Below are 19,601 nucleotides of genomic sequence, written 5' to 3'. Positions count from 1 at the left end.
ACCAGGAAGGAAGCACTACTCCTCAATGCCAACTGGATGGTACAGAGAGCAACCACGTTGAAGGTCTTCCAGGGGACTGACGCGCGTCCCCCCACCATGCTCCAGAAACAAGTCACCGCAGACGTGCTGGCTTCTTTTGGGTGGAATGCAGGGAGGTACAAGGTGACCAAAGCTGGTGACAAGGCTGCATGGTGGAGAGGCAAGGGTGCTGAAGGGGAACAAGGAAATCCAGACATCCCCCAGCTGGATGAAGCACACGCGGGAGCACACCACAGCCAACGTGTCACAACCGAGGTACCCGACACTGTCATCTCCCAAGTCCTGGTACAACTCAACAGAATTTACCCGGGAGATGCAGGTACCAAGGACCTGGTCAATGCACTGAGAAAGCATCATCCCAACCGTGACATCCCTTGTCAGAAGGATAGCAAGCACGCCTACAACATCTACGGCTGGGGTCCTTTCCGGATGAGGTGTGCCGAGTGGACGTGCAAGCACAACCTCAATGCAGGCAACTCCTACATCTGGTTTGCCAATCTCATTGCAACGGGACAAGTACCAGGTCATCTGCTTGGTCTTCCTCCAATGGAAGGTCTCCCTGTGGCTGCCCCACCACCTCCCGTCAACAGGATCACACCCGAGCGTGCCAAGTTGATTGCCGCGCGTCAGAACCATCTCGCCAAAAAGGCCAAACTACTGGCATTCAGGACGACACCCAAGAGACCTGCTCCATCACCATCCCATCCTCCTCACACACCCATCTACTCAGATCAAGTCAGTCTGATCAGAGGTTCCAACCCCCCAGCATACCATACAAGCCACACTGCAAAGGACGGCAACTGTCTGTTTGGAGCTGTGGCCTTTGGTCTCGGTCATGCCTACACTGCAGCCAAGGTCAGGGAAGAGGCTGTTGAGTGGATACGTGTGCACTATGAGGACTACCTCCCCTTCATAGAATATGGAGAAGAAGGACCGGCAGCAGCTTTCAGGGAGTACAGGCAGAGGATGAGCCAGTCGGGTGAGTGGGGTGATGAGCCAGAGATCAGGGCCATCTGCGCGTGTTACAAGGTCAGGATCTCAGTCCTGAAGAGACGGGTGGACGGGGGTCTGTTCTGGAGACACCATGGTCAGCCAGAGCATACCAAGTGCCTCTGGCTCTATCTCAGTAACAACCACTATGAGAACCTGTACCCTGCTCATCACATCACCCGGGTCTGGTGAGTGACGGGTTGTGGTGTCTGCGGTGTCTGCGGTGACTGCTGAGCTCATGTTGTTTACTTTGTCATTCAGATGCCCCACGCGTGACGTGACAGACAACCACTTGGGCAAACAACTCTGCTGTTTGGACAATACACATGTAATGATTAGAATGACCTTGTTGACTGAATGGCATGTACATGACAGCTGTGTGAAGGATGGCTCATGTGGATGGTGAGAATAGGTTGATGGACGGGTGGGGACTTGCACGCGCGGTGACAGGCTGTTTGTTTACTTTTTGCTGCCCCCCTCGCGCGAGACAGCCTGATGACGTGGCCACCAGCGCGCGGGACAGACCTCCTATGGATATGCTCAAGTCACGTCAACAACCTCACCCCCAAACTGCCCAGCGTGATTTCTAAGTCATTTCACCTTCAAAATGGTCCAACCAAGCGGGATAGTGTTCTGGAACTTTCAGACAATTTCATTTTTTGGGAACTTTAACTTTTTTTTTTTGACTTTTGAGGTCATTTTGACGTGTTTTTGACCCGTAGCAGTCACAACAAGGGCCCAACCACAGATTGGATAGTTCATTTCTACTGTCCAAAGGTGCCTCTATCCATTGGTACAACCCTGGGAGCGCTGGGATGGCTGGTTCTCAAAAGTGTGTTTCATACCCCGGGGTCGAAACCCCCTATAAGAGTCACCTACCAATCACCCTACATCATCCTCTTCAGGCCTGGAGAGGGTGCTTCCCCGGGTACCAAGCACTACCCAATGCTGTCTCCAGCTTCCAGGGACTTTGGCTCGGTGCAGACCACTGTTGTCTGGGATGACACCACGCTCAAGGTCAAAATCTATCCCCGGCTGGTCCATGTCATCAAGTCATACAACAGCCGACTGCAGGGAGAGATCTTGACTACTTTGGCTGGTGCCAAGAAACGGTTCAAGGCATCTGTCAACATGGTGCAGCTGTTGTCACAAGTCCCAGAGGAGGAAGTTGGAGGGTTCAGGATTGAGGTCACCGTGCCTGCACCAACGCTGGGTGCCGCGTGCATGTGGATGGACAGAAGTCCATTGACCGAGATAGGATTCTGGACCAACCCAACTCCCGGTGGCACTGGTCCTAAGGTCAACATGATGGTCACCAGGAAGGAAGCACTACTCCTCAATGCCAACTGGATGGTACAGAGAGCAACCACGTTGAAGGTCTTCCAGGGGACTGACGCGCGTCCCCCCACCATGCTCCAGAAACAAGTCACCGCAGACGTGCTGGCTTCTTTTGGGTGGAATGCAGGGAGGTACAAGGTGACCAAAGCTGGTGACAAGGCTGCATGGTGGAGAGGCAAGGGTGCTGAAGGGGAACAAGGAAATCCAGACATCCCCCAGCTGGATGAAGCACACGCGGGAGCACACCACAGCCAACGTGTCACAACCAAGGTACCCGACACTGTCATCTCCCAAGTCCTGGTACAACTCAACAGAATATACCCGGGAGATGCAGGTACCAAGGACCTGGTCAATGCACTGAGAAAGCATCATCCCAACCGTGACATCCCTTGTCAGAAGGATAGCAAGCACGCCTACAACATCTACGGCTGGGGTCCTTTCCGGATGAGGTGTGCCGAGTGGACGTGCAAGCACAACCTCAATGCAGGCAACTCCTACATCTGGTTTGCCAATCTCATTGCAACGGGACAAGTACCAGGTCATCTGCTTGGTCTTCCTCCAATGGAAGGTCTCCCTGTGGCTGCCCCACCACCTCCCGTCAACAGGATCACACCCGAGCGTGCCAAGTTGATTGCCGCGCGTCAGAACCATCTCGCCAAAAAGGCCAAACTACTGGCATTCAGGACGACACCCAAGAGACCTGCTCCATCACCATCCCATCCTCCTCACACACCCATCTACTCAGATCAAGTCAGTCTGATCAGAGGTTCCAACCCCCCAGCATACCATACAAGCCACACTGCAAAGGACGGCAACTGTCTGTTTGGAGCTGTGGCCTTTGGTCTCGGTCATGCCTACACTGCAGCCAAGGTCAGGGAAGAGGCTGTTGAGTGGATACGTGTGCACTATGAGGACTACCTCCCCTTCATAGAATATGGAGAAGAAGGACCGGCAGCAGCTTTCAGGGAGTACAGGCAGAGGATGAGCCAGTCGGGTGAGTGGGGTGATGAGCCAGAGATCAGGGCCATCTGCGCGTGTTACAAGGTCAGGATCTCAGTCCTGAAGAGACGGGTGGACGGGGGTCTGTTCTGGAGACACCATGGTCAGCCAGAGCATACCAAGTGCCTCTGGCTCTATCTCAGTAACAACCACTATGAGAACCTGTACCCTGCTCATCACATCACCCGGGTCTGGTGAGTGACGGGTTGTGGTGTCTGCGGTGTCTGCGGTGACTGCTGAGCTCATGTTGTTTACTTTGTCATTCAGATGCCCCACGCGTGACGTGACAGACAACCACTTGGGCAAACAACTCTGCTGTTTGGACAATACACATGTAATGATTAGAATGACCTTGTTGACTGAATGGCATGTACATGACAGCTGTGTGAAGGATGGCTCATGTGGATGGTGAGAATAGGTTGATGGACGGGTGGGGACTTGCACGCGCGGTGACAGGCTGTTTGTTTACTTTTTGCTGCCCCCCTCGCGCGAGACAGCCTGATGACGTGGCCACCAGCGCGCGGGACAGACCTCCTATGGATATGCTCAAGTCACGTCAACAACCTCACCCCCAAACTGCCCAGCGTGATTTCTAAGTCATTTCACCTTCAAAATGGTCCAACCAAGCGGGATAGTGTTCTGGAACTTTCAGACAATTTCATTTTTTGGGAACTTTAACTTTTTTTTTTTGACTTTTGAGGTCATTTTGACGTGTTTTTGACCCGTAGCAGTCACAACAAGGGCCCAACCACAGATTGGATAGTTCATTTCTACTGTCCAAAGGTGCCTCTATCCATTGGTACAACCCTGGGAGCGCTGGGATGGCTGGTTCTCAAAAGTGTGTTTCATACCCCGGGGTCGAAACCCCCTATAAGAGTCACCTACCAATCACCCTACATCATCCTCTTCAGGCCTGGAGAGGGTGCTTCCCCGGGTACCAAGCACTACCCAATGCTGTCTCCAGCTTCCAGGGACTTTGGCTCGGTGCAGACCACTGTTGTCTGGGATGACACCACGCTCAAGGTCAAAATCTATCCCCGGCTGGTCCATGTCATCAAGTCATACAACAGCCGACTGCAGGGAGAGATCTTGACTACTCTGGCTGGTGCCAAGAAACGGTTCAAGGCATCTGTCAACATGGTGCAGCTGTTGTCACAAGTCCCAGAGGAGGAAGTTGGAGGGTTCAGGATTGAGGTCACCGTGCCTGCACCAACGCTGGGTGCCGCGTGCATGTGGATGGACAGAAGTCCATTGACCGAGATAGGATTCTGGACCAACCCAAGTCCCGGTGGCACTGGTCCTAAGGTCAATATGATGGTCACAACCAAGGAAGCACTACTGCTCAATGCCAACTGGATGGTGCAGAGAGCAACCACGTTGAAGGTCTTCCAGGGGACCAATGCCCACCCGCCTACCAAGCTGCAGAAACAAGTCACCGCAGACGTGCTGGCTTCTTTTGGGTGGAATGCAGGGAGGTACAAGGTCACCAAAGCCAGTGACAAGGCTGCATGGTGGAGAGGCAAAGGTGCTGAAGGGGAACAGGGAAATTCAGACATCCCCCAGCTGGATGAAGCACGCGCGGGAACTCATCACAACCAGCCCATCCCGACCAACGTCCCCGACGTGCTCATCTCCCAAATTCTGGTACAACTCAACAGGATCTACACTGGAGATGAAGGTACCAAGGATCTGGTCACAGCATTGAGAAAGCACCATCCCAAAGGTGACATCCCTTGTCAGGTGAACCCTCAACACGGGTACAATATTTACGGCTGGGGACCATTCCGGATGAGGTGTGCCGAGTGGACGTGCAAGCACAACCTCAATGCTGGCAACTCCTACATCTGGTTTGCCAACCTCATTGCAACGGGACAAGTACCAGGACATCTACTTGGTCTTCCCCCCATTGAAGGTCTTCCCCTGGTTCCCCCACCACCTCCTGTCAATAGGGTCAGGACCACCCGTGCCAACTTGGAGTCCGCGCGCGCGAGTCATCTCGCCAAAAAGGCCAAAGTCCTGGCCTTCAGGAAGTCACTCCGGGCACCACCTCTACCACCGCCTCAGCCTCCTCACACAGCCATCTATCAAAATGAGGTCAGGCTGGTCACTGGTTCCAGCCCCCCGGCATACTGTACAAGTCAGACAGCAAAGGACGGCAACTGTATGTTTGAAGCCGTGGCCTTCGGTCTCGGGCAGGGGTACACCGCAGCCAAGGTCAGGGAGGAGGCTGTTGAGTGGATACGTGTGCACTATGAGGACTACCTCCCCTTCATAGAATATGGACAAGAAGGACAGGCAGCAGCTTTCACGGAGTACAGGCAGAGGATGAGTCAGTCGGGTGAGTGGGGTGATGAGCCAGAGATCAAGGCCATCTGCGCGTGTTACAAGGTCAGGATCTCGGTCCTGAAGAGACGGGAGGACGGGGGTCTATTCTGGAGACATCATGGTCAGCAAGAGCATTCCAGGTACTTCTGGCTATACCTCAGTCACAACCACTATGAGAACCTGTATCCTGGTGATCAGATCACTTAGGTCTGGTGAGTGACGGGGTGGTGGTCTCTGCGGTGTCTGCGGTGACTGCTGAGCTCATTTTGTTTACTTTGTCACTTAGATGTCCCGCGCGTGACGTGAGAGGGATGACAACCACTTGGGCAAACAACTGTGCTGTTTGGGGATCACACATGTAATGATTAGAATGAACTTCTTGACTGAATAGCATGTACATGACAGCTGTGTGAAGGATGGCTGATGTGGATGGTGAGAATAGGTTGATGTGCGAGGGGTGACTTGCACACGCGCGGTGACAGGCTGTTTGTTTACTTTTTGCTGGCCCCCCCGCGCGAGACAGCCTGATGACGTGGCCACCTGCGCGCGGGACAGACGTCCTATGGATATGCTCAAGTCACGTCAACAACCTCACCCCCAAACTGCCCAGCGTGATTTCTAAGTCATTTCACCTTCAAAATGGTCCAACCAAACGGGATAGTGTTCTGGAACTTTCAGACAATTCCATTTTTTGGGAACTTTAACTTTTTTTTTTGACTTTCGAGGTCATTTTGACGTGTTTTTGACCCGTAGCAGTCCCAACAAGGGCCCAACAACAGATTGGATAGTTCATTTCTACTGTCCAAAGGTGCCTCTATCCATTGGTACAACCCTGGAAGCGCTGGGGTGGCTGGTTCTCAAAAGTGTGTTTCATACCCGGGGGTCGGATCACCCTATAACGCCGAACCGCTTTTCGACGTTCGATTCGGGCGCTAAAATATTACGTAAGCATGCCATAAGCGGAAGCAAATGACGTAAGCGGAAGCAAATTACGTAAGCGATTTTTTGACTCTCTCGCGAAGTCGATTGCCCGAGATTTCGGAAGCAAATCCGGAAGCAAATCCGGAAGCAAATTTGCTTCCTAACCCCCTCTGCCCGAGATTGAATCTCGGGCAGTCGAATCTCGGGCAGACCTTTGACGTGGAATATCTCCTGAACCGCTGGACGAAACGGGACGGGAAAAAAAATGGCTTACCGAATGTTGGGTCTGGCGTTCAGATTCTGGCCTCAGATTTGCTGTGGCATTTACTATTGGCTGGGAAATGGCTATCCTACCTGTTCCGCGGGCTGCCCGAGATGGCTGCCTGAGCTTGCTGCCCAAAATTCAACCTCGGGTAGATGGCTGATCAACTCCCTAACCCCAGAATGGGGTCTGCCATTTAAGTCCTGCTGCTATACCAACAAGATTGAGCAACACGGAAGTGACCCCCCTGACACGCTCGGGAGTGCCATTGTAGCAATTCTGACCGAGTGCTACAATGGGGCCTCGCTCGTATGCTGCTACAATCACTGAAACCCGTGTATCTCCTGAACAACTGGACCAAATCAGATGGGGAAACAAACAGCTAGGCCAGAATGGTCTCTGTCATGACAGTGGTGCTGTCAGAATCACTGTACCAACAAAATTGAGCATGACAGAAATGACCCCCCTGTTACGCGCGGGAGTCTGCCCGAAATTGCTGCCAGAGATTGAATCTCGGGCAGTCCCCCTGACACGCGTGCAAGGGCTATCTCCTCAACCACTGGACCAAATCAGATGGGGAAACAAACAGCTAGGCCAGAATGGTCTCTGCCATGACAGTGGTGCTCTCAGAATCACTGTACCAACAAGATTGACCATGACAATAGTGACCCCCCTGACACGCGTGTGTGCCACGTCATCCAAGCGCGCCCACTATGCCCGCCCACTTGACTGGGCACCAAGTGGGCGGGCAACTGGGCGCTCAAGACACGTCTACACGCGGAATAGACACGTATCAACAAACCCTTGTCACACAACACAACACAAACAGCCTCGGCTCATCAACAACAACTGATCAACCAAACATTAGGCTACACTATCAAGTGAGTGTGACAGTGTGTACATGACGGGTGGTGCTTTGATTGATGACAGATGTGTCCCTAGTAATGGTTGTACTACGTAACGGCAGAGACACTCTGAACAAGAATGCCCCACCTCCGAGACGTGGTGCAAAGACCCCTGCTGTCAAGAAGTCCAGACCACGAGCAACCAGGAAGAAGGCTGCTCCCAAGATGAAGCCCAAGTCAAAGCGAGCAAAGGCTACCTTCACTAGACCAGAGACACCCCTAAGTGACCGAGACTTGATTGTGGTACAGAGAGTAAGTCACCCAGGATGCTTGACACGTCACGTAGCATGGCTGACTTGGACGTGATCACAGCATGTCCCGGCAGTCAGAGATGCCCCTGATGTCAGTAGTGATAGCAGCAGTGATCATCTGGTTGATAGTGATGAGGAGAGTGACAGAGATGGACCGGTAGAGGTGAGTACTGTTGGGGTGTTCAAGTGATTGATGTCCCGAGTGACTGATGTCCCATTTACGTGTAGGAGGATGCCCCGGTGACACCCTTTGTCATTCCCAATATGAACATGTTCCTGTCAATGGCACAGTGCTCAGACGAGTTCAGGACTACTGTCATGAACAGCTTCAAACCAGGTGCCAAGGACGTGGACAAGATGGAGATCTGCATGTCACCGCGGTTCTACTCCCGGCAGTTTAACAACCCGCTAGCCCTGGTCAGGCTGTCCTCTCATGCACCGAGGATCAAGAGGACCAAGCCAGGGGACAGAACCCATGAGTTCTCAGAGTGGCTCCTACTGGCAGAGTCATGCTACCAGCTCTGGATAGACCCTCGGTACAAAGATGCCTTCTTTGCGGAACTCAAGAAGACGCGTACCATCAACCCAGCCAAGAACCCCTGGGTGTCCAGCTACGGGAGTGCCTACATCCCTACCACCATCCTGGCATCCTGTCTCACCAAAGCTGGCTGCCCTACCATCAGGTACAAGGCGTATGGTCAGAAGCTTCCTGTCCATGCAACACTCATGAGGGGTTTTGAGCCCGAGGACAAGGCACATCCCCAACGGAATACCAACGAGTGGGACATTGGAGTCACCTACCAATCACCCTACATCATCCTCTTCAGGCCTGGAGAGGGTGCTTCCCCGGGTACCAAGCACTACCCAATGCTGTCTCCAGCTTCCAGGGACTTTGGCTCGGTACAGACCACTGTTGTCTGGGATGACACCACGCTCAAGGTCAAAATCTATCCCCGGCTGGTCCACGTCATCAAGTCATACAACAGCCGACTGCAGGGAGAGATCTTGACTACTCTGGCTGGTGCCAAGAAACGGTTCAAGGCATCTGTCAACATGGTGCAGCTGTTGTCTCAAGTCCCAGAGGAAGAGATTGGAGGGTTCAGGATAGAGGTCACCGTGCCTGCACCAACACTCGGTGCCGCGTGCATGTGGATGGACAGAAGTCCATTCACTGGGATAGGATTCTGGACCAACCCAAGTCCCGGTGGCACTGGTCCTAAGGTCAACATGATGGTCACCAGGAAGGATGCAATACTCCTTAATGCCAACTGGATGGTGCAGAGAGCAACCACGTTGAAGGTCTTCCAGGGGAGAAATACCGATCTGCCAACTAAGCTGCAGAAGCAAGTCACCGCAGACGTGCTGGCTTCTTTTGGTTGGAATGCAGGGAGGTACAAGGTCACCCTAGCCGGTGACAAGGCTGCATGGTGGAGAGGCAAAGGTGCTGAAGGGGAACAAGGAAATCCAGACATCCCCCAGCTGGATGAAGCACGTACGGGAACACACCACAGCCAGCGCGTCACAACCAAGGTACCCGACACTGTCATTTCCCAAGTCCTGCTACAGCTCAACAGGATCTACCCGGGAGATGCAGGTACCAGGGATCTGGTCAAGGAATTGAGAAAGCACCATCCCAACCGTGACATCCCTTGTCAGAAGGATAGCAAGCACGCCTACAACATCTACGGCTGGGGTCCATTCAGGATGAGGTGTGCCGAGTGGACGTGCAAGCACAACCTCAATGCAGGCAACTCCTACATCTGGTTTGCCAATCTCATTGCTACGGGACAAGTACCAGGTCATCTACTTGGTCTGCCTCCAATTGAAGGTCTCCCTGTGGCTGCCCCACCACCTCCTGTCAATAGGATCACACCCGAGCGTGCCAAGTTGATTGCCGCGCGTCAGAGCCATCTCGCTAAAAAGGCAAAACTACTGGCATTCAGGACGACACCCAAGAGACCTGCCCCATCACCATCCCACCCTCCTCACACACCCATCTACTCAGATCAAGTCAGTCTGATCAGAGGTTCCAACCCCCCAGCATACCATACAAGTCACACTGCAAAGGACGGCAACTGTATGTTTGGAGCCATAGCATTTGGCCTCGGTCATGGCTATACCGCAGCCAAGGTCAGGGAGGAGGCTGTTGAGTGGATACGTGTGCACTATGAAGACTACCTCCCCTTCATAGAATATGGAGAAGAAGGACAGGCAGCAGCATTCAGGGAGTACTGGCAAAGAATGAGCCAGTCGGGTGAGTGGGGTGATGAGCCAGAGATCAAGGCCATCTGCGCGTGTTACAAGGTCAGGATCTCAGTCCTGAAGAGACGGGTGGACGGGGGTCTTTTCTGGAGACACCATGGTCAGCCAGAGCATACCAAGTGCCTCTGGCTCTATCTCAGTAACAACCACTATGAGAACCTGTACCCTGCTCATCACATCACCCGGGTCTGGTGAGTGACGGGTTGTGGTGTCTGCGGTGTCTGCGGTGACTGCTGAGCTCATGTTGTTTACTTTGTCATTCAGATGCCCCACGCGTGACGTGACAGACAACCACTTGGGCAAACAACTCTGCTGTTTGGACAATACACATGTAATGATTAGAATGACCTTGTTGACTGAATGGCATGTACATGACAGCTGTGTGAAGGATGGCTCATGTGGATGGTGAGAATAGGTTGATGGACGGGTGGGGACTTGCACGCGCGGTGACAGGCTGTTTGTTTACTTTTTGCTGCCCCCCTCGCGCGAGACAGCCTGATGACGTGGCCACCAGCGCGCGGGACAGACCTCCTATGGATATGCTCAAGTCACGTCAACAACCTCACCCCCAAACTGCCCAGCGTGATTTCTAAGTCATTTCACCTTCAAAATGGTCCAACCAAGCGGGATAGTGTTCTGGAACTTTCAGACAATTTCATTTTTTGGGAACTTTAACTTTTTTTTTTGACTTTTGAGGTCATTTTGACGTGTTTTTGACCCGTAGCAGTCACAACAAGGGCCCAACCACAGATTGGATAGTTCATTTCTACTGTCCAAAGGTGCCTCTATCCATTGGTACAACCCTGGGAGCGCTGGGATGAGCGGTTCTCAAAAGTGTGTTTCATACCCCGGGGTGGGAACCCCCTATAAGATACGATATGATACGATACGATATGGTCTTCGCTTCGCCTTCACCTTCTTCGGCGCTTCGGCGAGGAAGTGTCTCTGGCTCTGGACGTGGGATCGCAATTCATGCCTTGCTTGTCCGATCCATATCTTACGGAGCCGTGTTCTGTTCATGGGGGTAAGGGTCGCGGTCGAAGACAATCTTGAACCTTCTGACAGTCTAGGAGGAATTCCTTCGATCTCGAATTCATCTAATCGGACAAGGCGTTGGTGATAGCAGGCAAGCGAGGCGAGGAACAACCTGTGCGGCGTCTGGATTCATGTTCCCAGGCCGATAAAGTCGACTTTGACGTTGATTTTATTGGCGGGTACAGGGGCTGGATGAAATAGCGAGTCCAGGCTCTACCGGCGTCGTAGGCAACCCTCCCTCGGACCCTAACTAGGATCTTAATCGTGTTCACTCCCCGGGTCTGGCACCTTTCCACGTCAAGAGGCGGATTTGTCGTCAAGCTCCTCATCTCGACTACCTGCAAGCTATCTTTGTTTGGGCATCGAATGCAGATGGCCGGGGAAAAGTCGGTAAGGTCGGTCAGGACTGACGTTACTGTAGCTACTCTGTCTCTGCTACCGCAGCGTGTGCGTGGGTTTTGAACTAGAGCGGGAGAGGACGGGCACGGGGCGGAGATGATGTTGACGATGGATATTCAACATGAGAATCGACCCGTTGCTGTTGACGCTGTGATCGCAGGTGAAGCTCTCCCTCACCCTCTCTCGACGGAGCTCACACGCATCGATCGCTCGAATAGCTGGGGGTCGGTCGGTCTGCCGGATCTGCCGAGGTTGCGGCTCGTTCGGCTTTCGGCTTCGAGTTTGCTTCCGGGGATTCCAACGGAAGCATTCCCCCTCCATTCCATCGATCGCGTCCGATGCCTCGACCCCTGCGCAACCTGCAACCTCTCTCTTCGGAGCGTTGAATCTGTCAGATCGAACCCCTCGAATCCCCATCCTGGTTGTCCGATACACCTTACCCCCATGGGATGATCACGATCAACGATCCATGAATACTGGCGAGATCCAATGACGTCCCGTCGCGGTCCTGCACTGTAAAACTCGCTCAACTGCGAGTACCGCATCCTCGTGGGCCATATGGTGAGTAGACGGTGGAAGAGAACGTGTCCTTATAGTTCGAGATAGATGCGGTCTCTGATCAAAGTCGCCGCTGTTGCCCTTTCCTTTGTTTTCTTTGCTGGGACGATGTAGTCCTGTGACGCTCACCAGAAGACATGGAGACCTGCCATTTCGCAAACCCTCGGCCTGCTGTAGGGGACTCTTCCACCACTCTCTCTTTTGACATCGTCGGACCTCGACCTTGCTCACGGCCGGGCAATTAACAAGCGAGAGAAAAGAGGTATGTCAGGATAGATGGGTCATCTTCGGGGTCCGAACCACGACCTGGCCTCGACCTCGGCTGAACAAGTCCTGCTCGCATCGTTTGATAGGAAAACGTTGATCGGGATGGTATACTCGTCATCGACTTTCATCACCTCGGTTGCCGTCCAATCCCTTCCTCGACGACCTGGAATATATTTAACAAATGGAAGGCACCGCTGTCTTTAAGAATACTCCGGCATCGCCGCATCCAAAGCCTACTATCCACCTCCAAAGAGCCTGTCACGGACCTCCCCGTCATAAGTTCGAGGACGAGCAGCACAACTCCGGACCCCGTCGTCTCGTTGTTGATATCTCGTCTGGCGTCTAGCCCGGCATGTGAGTCTCCTATCCCGGGAATGTTCCTCTCATCTTACATGCTACAATCCATGATCTACAAAAGACAAAGGCCGGTTTCTCTTCTCATTCTCGACCTGGACATATATGATATATGATATATCCGTCGTGCGCTGGAGGTAGAAGGCTGATCAGAACTTTTCTTCGCTCGCTTTGTCTTCATCTTTATCTTCATCTTTATCTTCAGAGGAAGATTGGCCCGGTTCGTATTCGCCCGTCTGCCAACAAACCGGCACGTCAAAAGGAGAGTGATGGGGATGTGGATGCAAGAGGTTCATACAACTCGTCATTCTCACTCGCTCCGAGGCCAGGGGTTAGATAGAGGTCAGAAAGAGATGGACTTAGGAGTCGGCGAGGAGAAAAGGAGTCGGTTCGACCCTCAAGACGGGAGGGATGGGATGCCACCCGCGGCGATCACTACCCATCTACCATCTATCTTCGGCCTCGGCCTCCGCAATCTCATCTCATACCCTCCGGCTCTGCACCCATTCTATCGGCCGCGGATTCAATGTCGATACCGACCTGTGGACTCGGAGGTCGTCCTCCCCGGGAGGAATTAGCAGCGGAGATCCTGTGGTTGATCGGTGGGCCAGGAAGAGTTGGAGGAGGATTTTTGGGAAGGTCTTCCCGGGATAGAATCGGGCTTGGGCGATGCGATCGACATACAAACGGGGACGAGGGCTCGGTCAGAGGGCTAGAATGGGTATAGCGATGGGGTACGATGATGAGGCTAGGGAGGACGACGCACGCGAGGGTTAGCGGCGAGGACGGCCGGCAGGGGGTATCTCCCTTCCCGTCCTGGTTTTATACAAGGGCTACCCGGTCGGTATCCATCACATCCACATCCTCCACTTCATCCTCCTTTGCGGACCCACGCCCAACTTCAGCAGCGGGATCAGTAACAGCACCTCGCCTGATGCTCCAACCAAGACCATCTACGAACAACCGCTCCTTCGACCGTCTCTACAACCTTCGAGCTATATATCAGTCGCAAGACGTGCAGGAGAGTCTGGGGAAGCATGGGCCGAGAGGTCGAGATCGGGTTCAGGAACACGATCGGGTCCGAGCTCGAGCGCGGGAGGAGCGGGGGAGGGTATCGCCACACGGTCCTCCTCTTTCGACGTCGTCTTCGCCGGTGATACCGTTCCACGGTCCCGTTCCCATCGGCAGCCCCTCTTCCTTCTGAATACAAATACCTACACCGGTGTCAATATCGATTTCTGATAACGCCCTCCTCATCCGAGACCCGAACCGGGGCTCGACATCACCTCCACCAACACCTGGCAACGATATCACCGCAACGACTACGGACAAGGGGTCTTCATCAGGATGACGGATAGAAGGAGGGTGGTGAAAAGTACAGTCCATAGGGCGAAATGATTGGGCAAATGGGAAGATGTGAGTCGGCAGGTTTCGAGTCTCTTTCGTTACGTCTTTCGTTGCGGAACTGCGGTTAGGGTCGGAATCGAGGTCGAGTCATGATGAACGACGGCGGGCTGGGTCCGGGGGCATGGATGCGGAAGTGGGAACGTGCACGAGCAGATTAGGGCTCGGTCATCTTGGCTGGAGCAGGTCGGGGCAGGTCGGGTAGGCGGAGTATGGAAGGGCTTGGGTGCGGTGAAAGCAAGGGATTTGGTCTCGGGTAGCTTCATGTTCGAGGAGCAAGGAGCTCGGAAACCGGAGATCGCAGGTCGGTTGTCTGAGGTAGGAGGGTGGAGACCGAAGGTGGGAAGTTGCGGAGGGTCGCCATGAAGATGGCCTGCCGATTGGATCTCTTCATTGAACGGTGCGCAGATCGCCTACCGTCAGGGTTCTCCGACGTCGGCTGGCCAAAAGTTCGCAGGACAGCCGCTCGCTATTTTCTCCGGACGTGGCATAGGTTCAGACATTCGAGTCTTGATCGGAACGGACAGCTGATCTTTCCTTGTTTCTACGATTATTCTTTGCCTCTTGCCCTCTCCTCTCTATCTCTCAATGTCTTGACCGGACGTCGCTCCATGCCTCGACGTCGGAACGTCCCGCATCCGCTTCGTTCCCGATCGCCTATCCCTCCGACCAGTTCAAGAGCTCCGGGGGACTATACTTTCCCGGTCCATGCCCCGTCAAGATTCGACCTCGTCAATCTCAACCTTACGAAGAAGCAGTACCAGTCAGTTCTGCCCCTCCTCGATCCCCCGTGGCGAGTCGAGGGGTACGAAACGGGTGCCGCGGCAGGAGGGGAAGGGGGAGGAGGAGGAAGAAGAAGGGTTAGGGGTGTGACGGGGGCCTGGGTCTGATTCGAAGCAGAGGCCGCTGGGGCTAGGGGCTGCGGGAGCCGGGGAGGGTCGCGGGAGCGGGATCGAAGACAACAGCGATGGAGGTGGTGATCGAGGGTCAGGTCGAGGGGATCAGAATGACGATGTGACCAAGGAGACGTGGAACGGGGATGAAGACCGTCCGGCTGGCCATGACAAGGAGGAAGAAGACGATGAAGAGGGTCCGACTGCCTGTGACGAGACGGAATATCACGGACATGCCGGGCGTTCCGGCGGAAACGCAGCCCATCATCTTAACGATTGGCCCTAGGTCAACGCTATGGCGGAAGTCAAGCCAAGTGGCGGGAACGTCGTGGAAAGAATCGCCAGGGGCGAAGACGTACGTCGAATTGTGAACTCGTGTCTGTACAACAGCTGACCGGCGTGCTATTTCTCTGTATTCAGTAACGCCTTGGGCGGAGATTACAGTTTGAACAACCGAAATCTACAGTTGATAGATTCCACGATGCCGCGGAGAGGATGCAGCGAAATCGAGAGGATTTGGCGGGGAGATGGTGGGCTACGTTTCAACCGGCGATGGACGGTCCTGCGCTCCTGCCCCAGAACGGATATCATGGACTCAGCTTTTGTACGGTAGAGTCCCCAATCAGATCGAATGCTGTCGACCAGCGATGCGGTTTTCCTACACAGGCTGGCTGAGCGATACGAGTTGTGCGAACGCGAAGTATCGTGGTGACGGTGGTGACGGGATTTATATGGCGGCCCAGAACTTGGCAAACGGCCCATCACATCAACCAGCCGAATCGTGACGCCACCCAAGTCTGGTACGCATCCTTCTCTTTGGCAATTGGCCGTTCCAAAAGGTCTACTGTACTGTCATCTCGCCAGAACAAACCCTAACCGCAAGTGATTCTCATGTAAAGGCGTCGAGACTCTGTTTAACTGAAAGCATGGCCGAACTCCATGTGGTCCGACGAGGAATCGAAGGTCTCGTAGGAGAAGGATCAAGTGAGCTGGTAGCCGCAGCGACGGAAGTTCTCAGTGGATATGTGCCGGGCTCTTGTGGGCCGCACAAAGGCTTCTGCAATTTCCGTTGTTGTCCTTTTCTGAGGGGAGCTGATGGAAGCCTCATGTCTTCCGTTGCAGGTTCTGGGGTAGCCGATGACACAAGCTCCGCCGTGGTCGAGAAAGCAAGAGATCACAGACCCCGTACTGTAGGCTTCGTCTCGGTATGTTGTTGAACAGGCCGCTAACCATGACCTGAGATGGAAGGGGTGCGCCGACGCGCTGGGTTCTTGCTTGCGCTTGGGCTCGATCCGGCGCCGATGATCTCCTGGAGAGAATGATCGAGGTGATCTCATGGAGTCAAGGCCGTATGGAGCAAGATGCAGTGACGGCAAGCAGCAGGTGAGAGGGGAGCCGCAGCGTGATTGGCAGACGTAGGGACAGATTAGGATGGGAGAAGTTCGGGGTTAGGAGGGCGGACTTGCGGAGAAAGGGCATTGTGGTGGTGGACGGACCCGCTGTAAGGCATCAGAATCTCACCATCTCGTTGTGATCCTTCTCAACACGACATGCGATGCGTACCGCCATACTGTTTTACCGAGTTGCCGCCCCATAAGGCAGTGTGGGGGAACAAAAAATGGGGATGCGAATTGTGTATAAGCCAAAAATGGGAACGCGAGTTTTGGGGATACAATGCGTGGGGATGCGATATGTGGCAATGACGAGAGATCGTATCGATCGTACTTCTACCAGCAGAGAGGCAGGTGAACAAGTTGGCGTTACTCACAAGCGGACGTGGAGGATTTATCGATCGAGGTCCTGCAAAGGATCGGTTCTGTGGACTGCAACTACAGCGTGCCAGGGTTATGGAAGAATTGGGGATCATCATCCACCATTGTACCACCGTCCACTCCCGCAGCATTGGTCCAATCTACACCATTGGCAATCACTGCAACATTGGCAGCTTCAGCATCAATGTCCAGCTTGCCTCTATCATCCAGAGCGCACCGCTGGCCAAACGGTAGTTGCAGTGGCGCTCAACCACGGCTTGAAAGAGATCTCGCACCTCCCTTCCAGCCTATTGCAAGCACCTAGCATCTAGCACCTAGCAGCTACGAGTCCAGCCGGAAGGCCACTCTCTTAAGAGACTGCGCATCTAGTCCAATTAATGGCGCAGCACGGTACACAACCATAATCAGATCCCTCTGTGCATCCATTGATTCAAAATGTGTCTGGCATGATTTGCAGTTTGTCGTGACTTGGCAATCTTTCCGTTTGGGCAAGATGAACACCCCAACAGGCAGTAGCAGATGAATGTTGGACAAGGCTCCTTCAAGACGATATTCTATCATGGTATCGGCTTATGCATGTAGAAAGGAAGCATTATCGAATTAACAACTGAACCAGTGCTTGTCTGGGCAACCTTGTCAGGGCAAACAGGGCTATTGTCTTTGCTCTCAATGTCTCTGACACTTCTGGCAGGGATGCCTTTCGCATCCTGACCTGCAATTTGGGAACCATTGACGCGGTTGCGGTCCCCAGTACATGATGCAAACTTGGTGGATGTCAATATCTGCAATGCAGACACACCTGGCATTTTCCTTAGGGCCCAGTATCCTCCAGGTGGGGGAGAGACGCATGTGCAGGAAGCGAAATTGTCAGGTAGCATGATGTGGGGATGCAATATGAGGCAATAACAACGTATCTATATAACACCTTCTCTCAAGTATCTATCCTTTCTGACTTCACTAACCAGGGTAGTCAAACAGCATGATGAGAGCTGTGGTCTGGTGCACTCTTTCACAGCTACCTCTTCCAGCCAATCAGCGGCAATCCAATCAAGACCCTTCATGATACCAACAACTGTATTGCTTGCATCCCCAGCACCTCAATGCCTACTGCCTATATCCTTTGAAACACCTTGGCATGGTGTAGTATGCGTGCCATTGATACTGCTCCTTGAAGCCTGTCCAGGCTGGGCAATGTCGACAACCAAGCACATGCAGCATCAGGAACAAGTCCACTCCAACAGTGTAGCTATTGAGAGACAGTGATTCATTGTTGCAGGCTATAATATCTATGCTCAGCAAGTTTGATGATAGTGGGATCAACCAGGGGTTGTGGCTCTGTCAGAAAGCACAGAACAGGTATTCAAATTGTATGTGAGCTAGAAATATGCAAAATTTGTGTGAGCAGAAATTGTACAGTTAGTCAGAGTGGTTAAATGTTAAGTGAGCTTGTATTGCAGAATATATTATGCGGAGCTTGAATAATACGATCAACAACTGGGTGTTTATTGTATGAGTTTGGATTAGGCCATCAATCACTGAACAGATTGTGTATGAACTGGATTACGTGAATAACCAAGAGGATATAACTATTTGGATGCCCAACAGATTATTCAACTACTCAGGGGGTTTTAGCATAAGCCCAACGCAAAACATGGGTATGCAAATTGTGTGTGAGCTGAAATTGGGTGATCAGCCAAGCAGTGTTGGCAGTCTAAGTGAGCAGATCAACCATAAAGTCTAACAGGGTTTCTGTAACAATTTATAAGAGTGTCAAGGAAGTAGGTCGATCATGTATGAGCTGGACTGATACAACCATTGAACTGATCTTGACAATGTGATTTTGTAACAGGTTTTACAGTCAGCCAAATGATGGTGTTTGCCTGACAGGTTTTGCAGGTCATCCAGGGGGTCACAATGATTTGAGGTCAATTATGTTGGGTATGCCATTGAATGTAAGCTAGAATCGTGCCATTAGCCAGGTATTGGGGACCTGCTAAATGCCTAACAGGTTTTATGTCTGCCTAGGGGAGGTCAGCAGCAAAAATTGGGTATGTATATTGTGTGTCAGCTAGAATGCTGTAATTATCACTGAGTAATTGTCACTAGATCAATCTTGTATGAGCTAGAATTGTGCTCCCACCCAGGAGATTGTGCTAAACTAAAGGACAGATAAATTGCACAATTGGTCCGGGGTTCGATCAGATCCGCAAGCAAAGATTGAATATGGGATTTGCATGTGAGCTAGAACTGTGCAACCAGCCAGTAGCAAGGCATTTTGAGAGCTACAATGCTGCAATCAGCCAAGTGATATCATCAGTCTGGTATAACATCAGTTGTGCAGTCCACAAATATATTCCAACAATCTGGGTGGTCAAAGAATGGGTGTGCAAGATATGAGTGAGCTAGAATTGTGCCATCCGCAATGTACTTGTGACATTCCGGCTGTCTACAGTCTGCTGGGGGTTTCCAATGATCTAGAAGAGTACAGAAATTTGCAACAACCTAGAATAGCACAGAATGTGCATTCTAATGATGTGCAAGCTGTAATCATTGAAATCAGCCAAGCGCAGGATTCTGCCAATCGAAGCACCCTTGGGAGGCGCAGAGGGAATTGTGAATTGTACAGC

General features: G+C 52.7%; 1 protein-coding gene across 1 annotated transcript; it reads left to right on the top strand.

Annotated features, from left to right (window-relative positions):
* Positions 1-14,299: 14,299 nt before the first annotated feature.
* HD553DRAFT_365915 (uncharacterized protein) lies at positions 14,300-15,608 on the top strand (the record flags this gene model as incomplete). Its single annotated transcript, XM_046184088.1, has 3 exons — positions 14,300-14,321; positions 14,837-15,072; positions 15,210-15,608. 3 exons carry the CDS (start codon positions 14,300-14,302, stop codon positions 15,486-15,488), a joined length of 537 nt encoding a protein of 178 aa, XP_046032489.1. The 3' UTR covers positions 15,489-15,608.
* Between the last annotated feature and the right edge of the window lie 3,993 nt (positions 15,609-19,601).

The sequence above is a fragment of the Filobasidium floriforme genome (genome assembly GCF_021052385.1).
Source record: "Filobasidium floriforme strain CBS 6241 chromosome Unknown HD553scaffold_32, whole genome shotgun sequence".
Lineage (NCBI taxonomy): Eukaryota > Fungi > Basidiomycota > Tremellomycetes > Filobasidiales > Filobasidiaceae > Filobasidium > Filobasidium floriforme.
The sequence above is the reverse complement of the archived record's forward strand: the minus strand, read 5'-3'. Positions and strand labels throughout refer to the sequence as shown.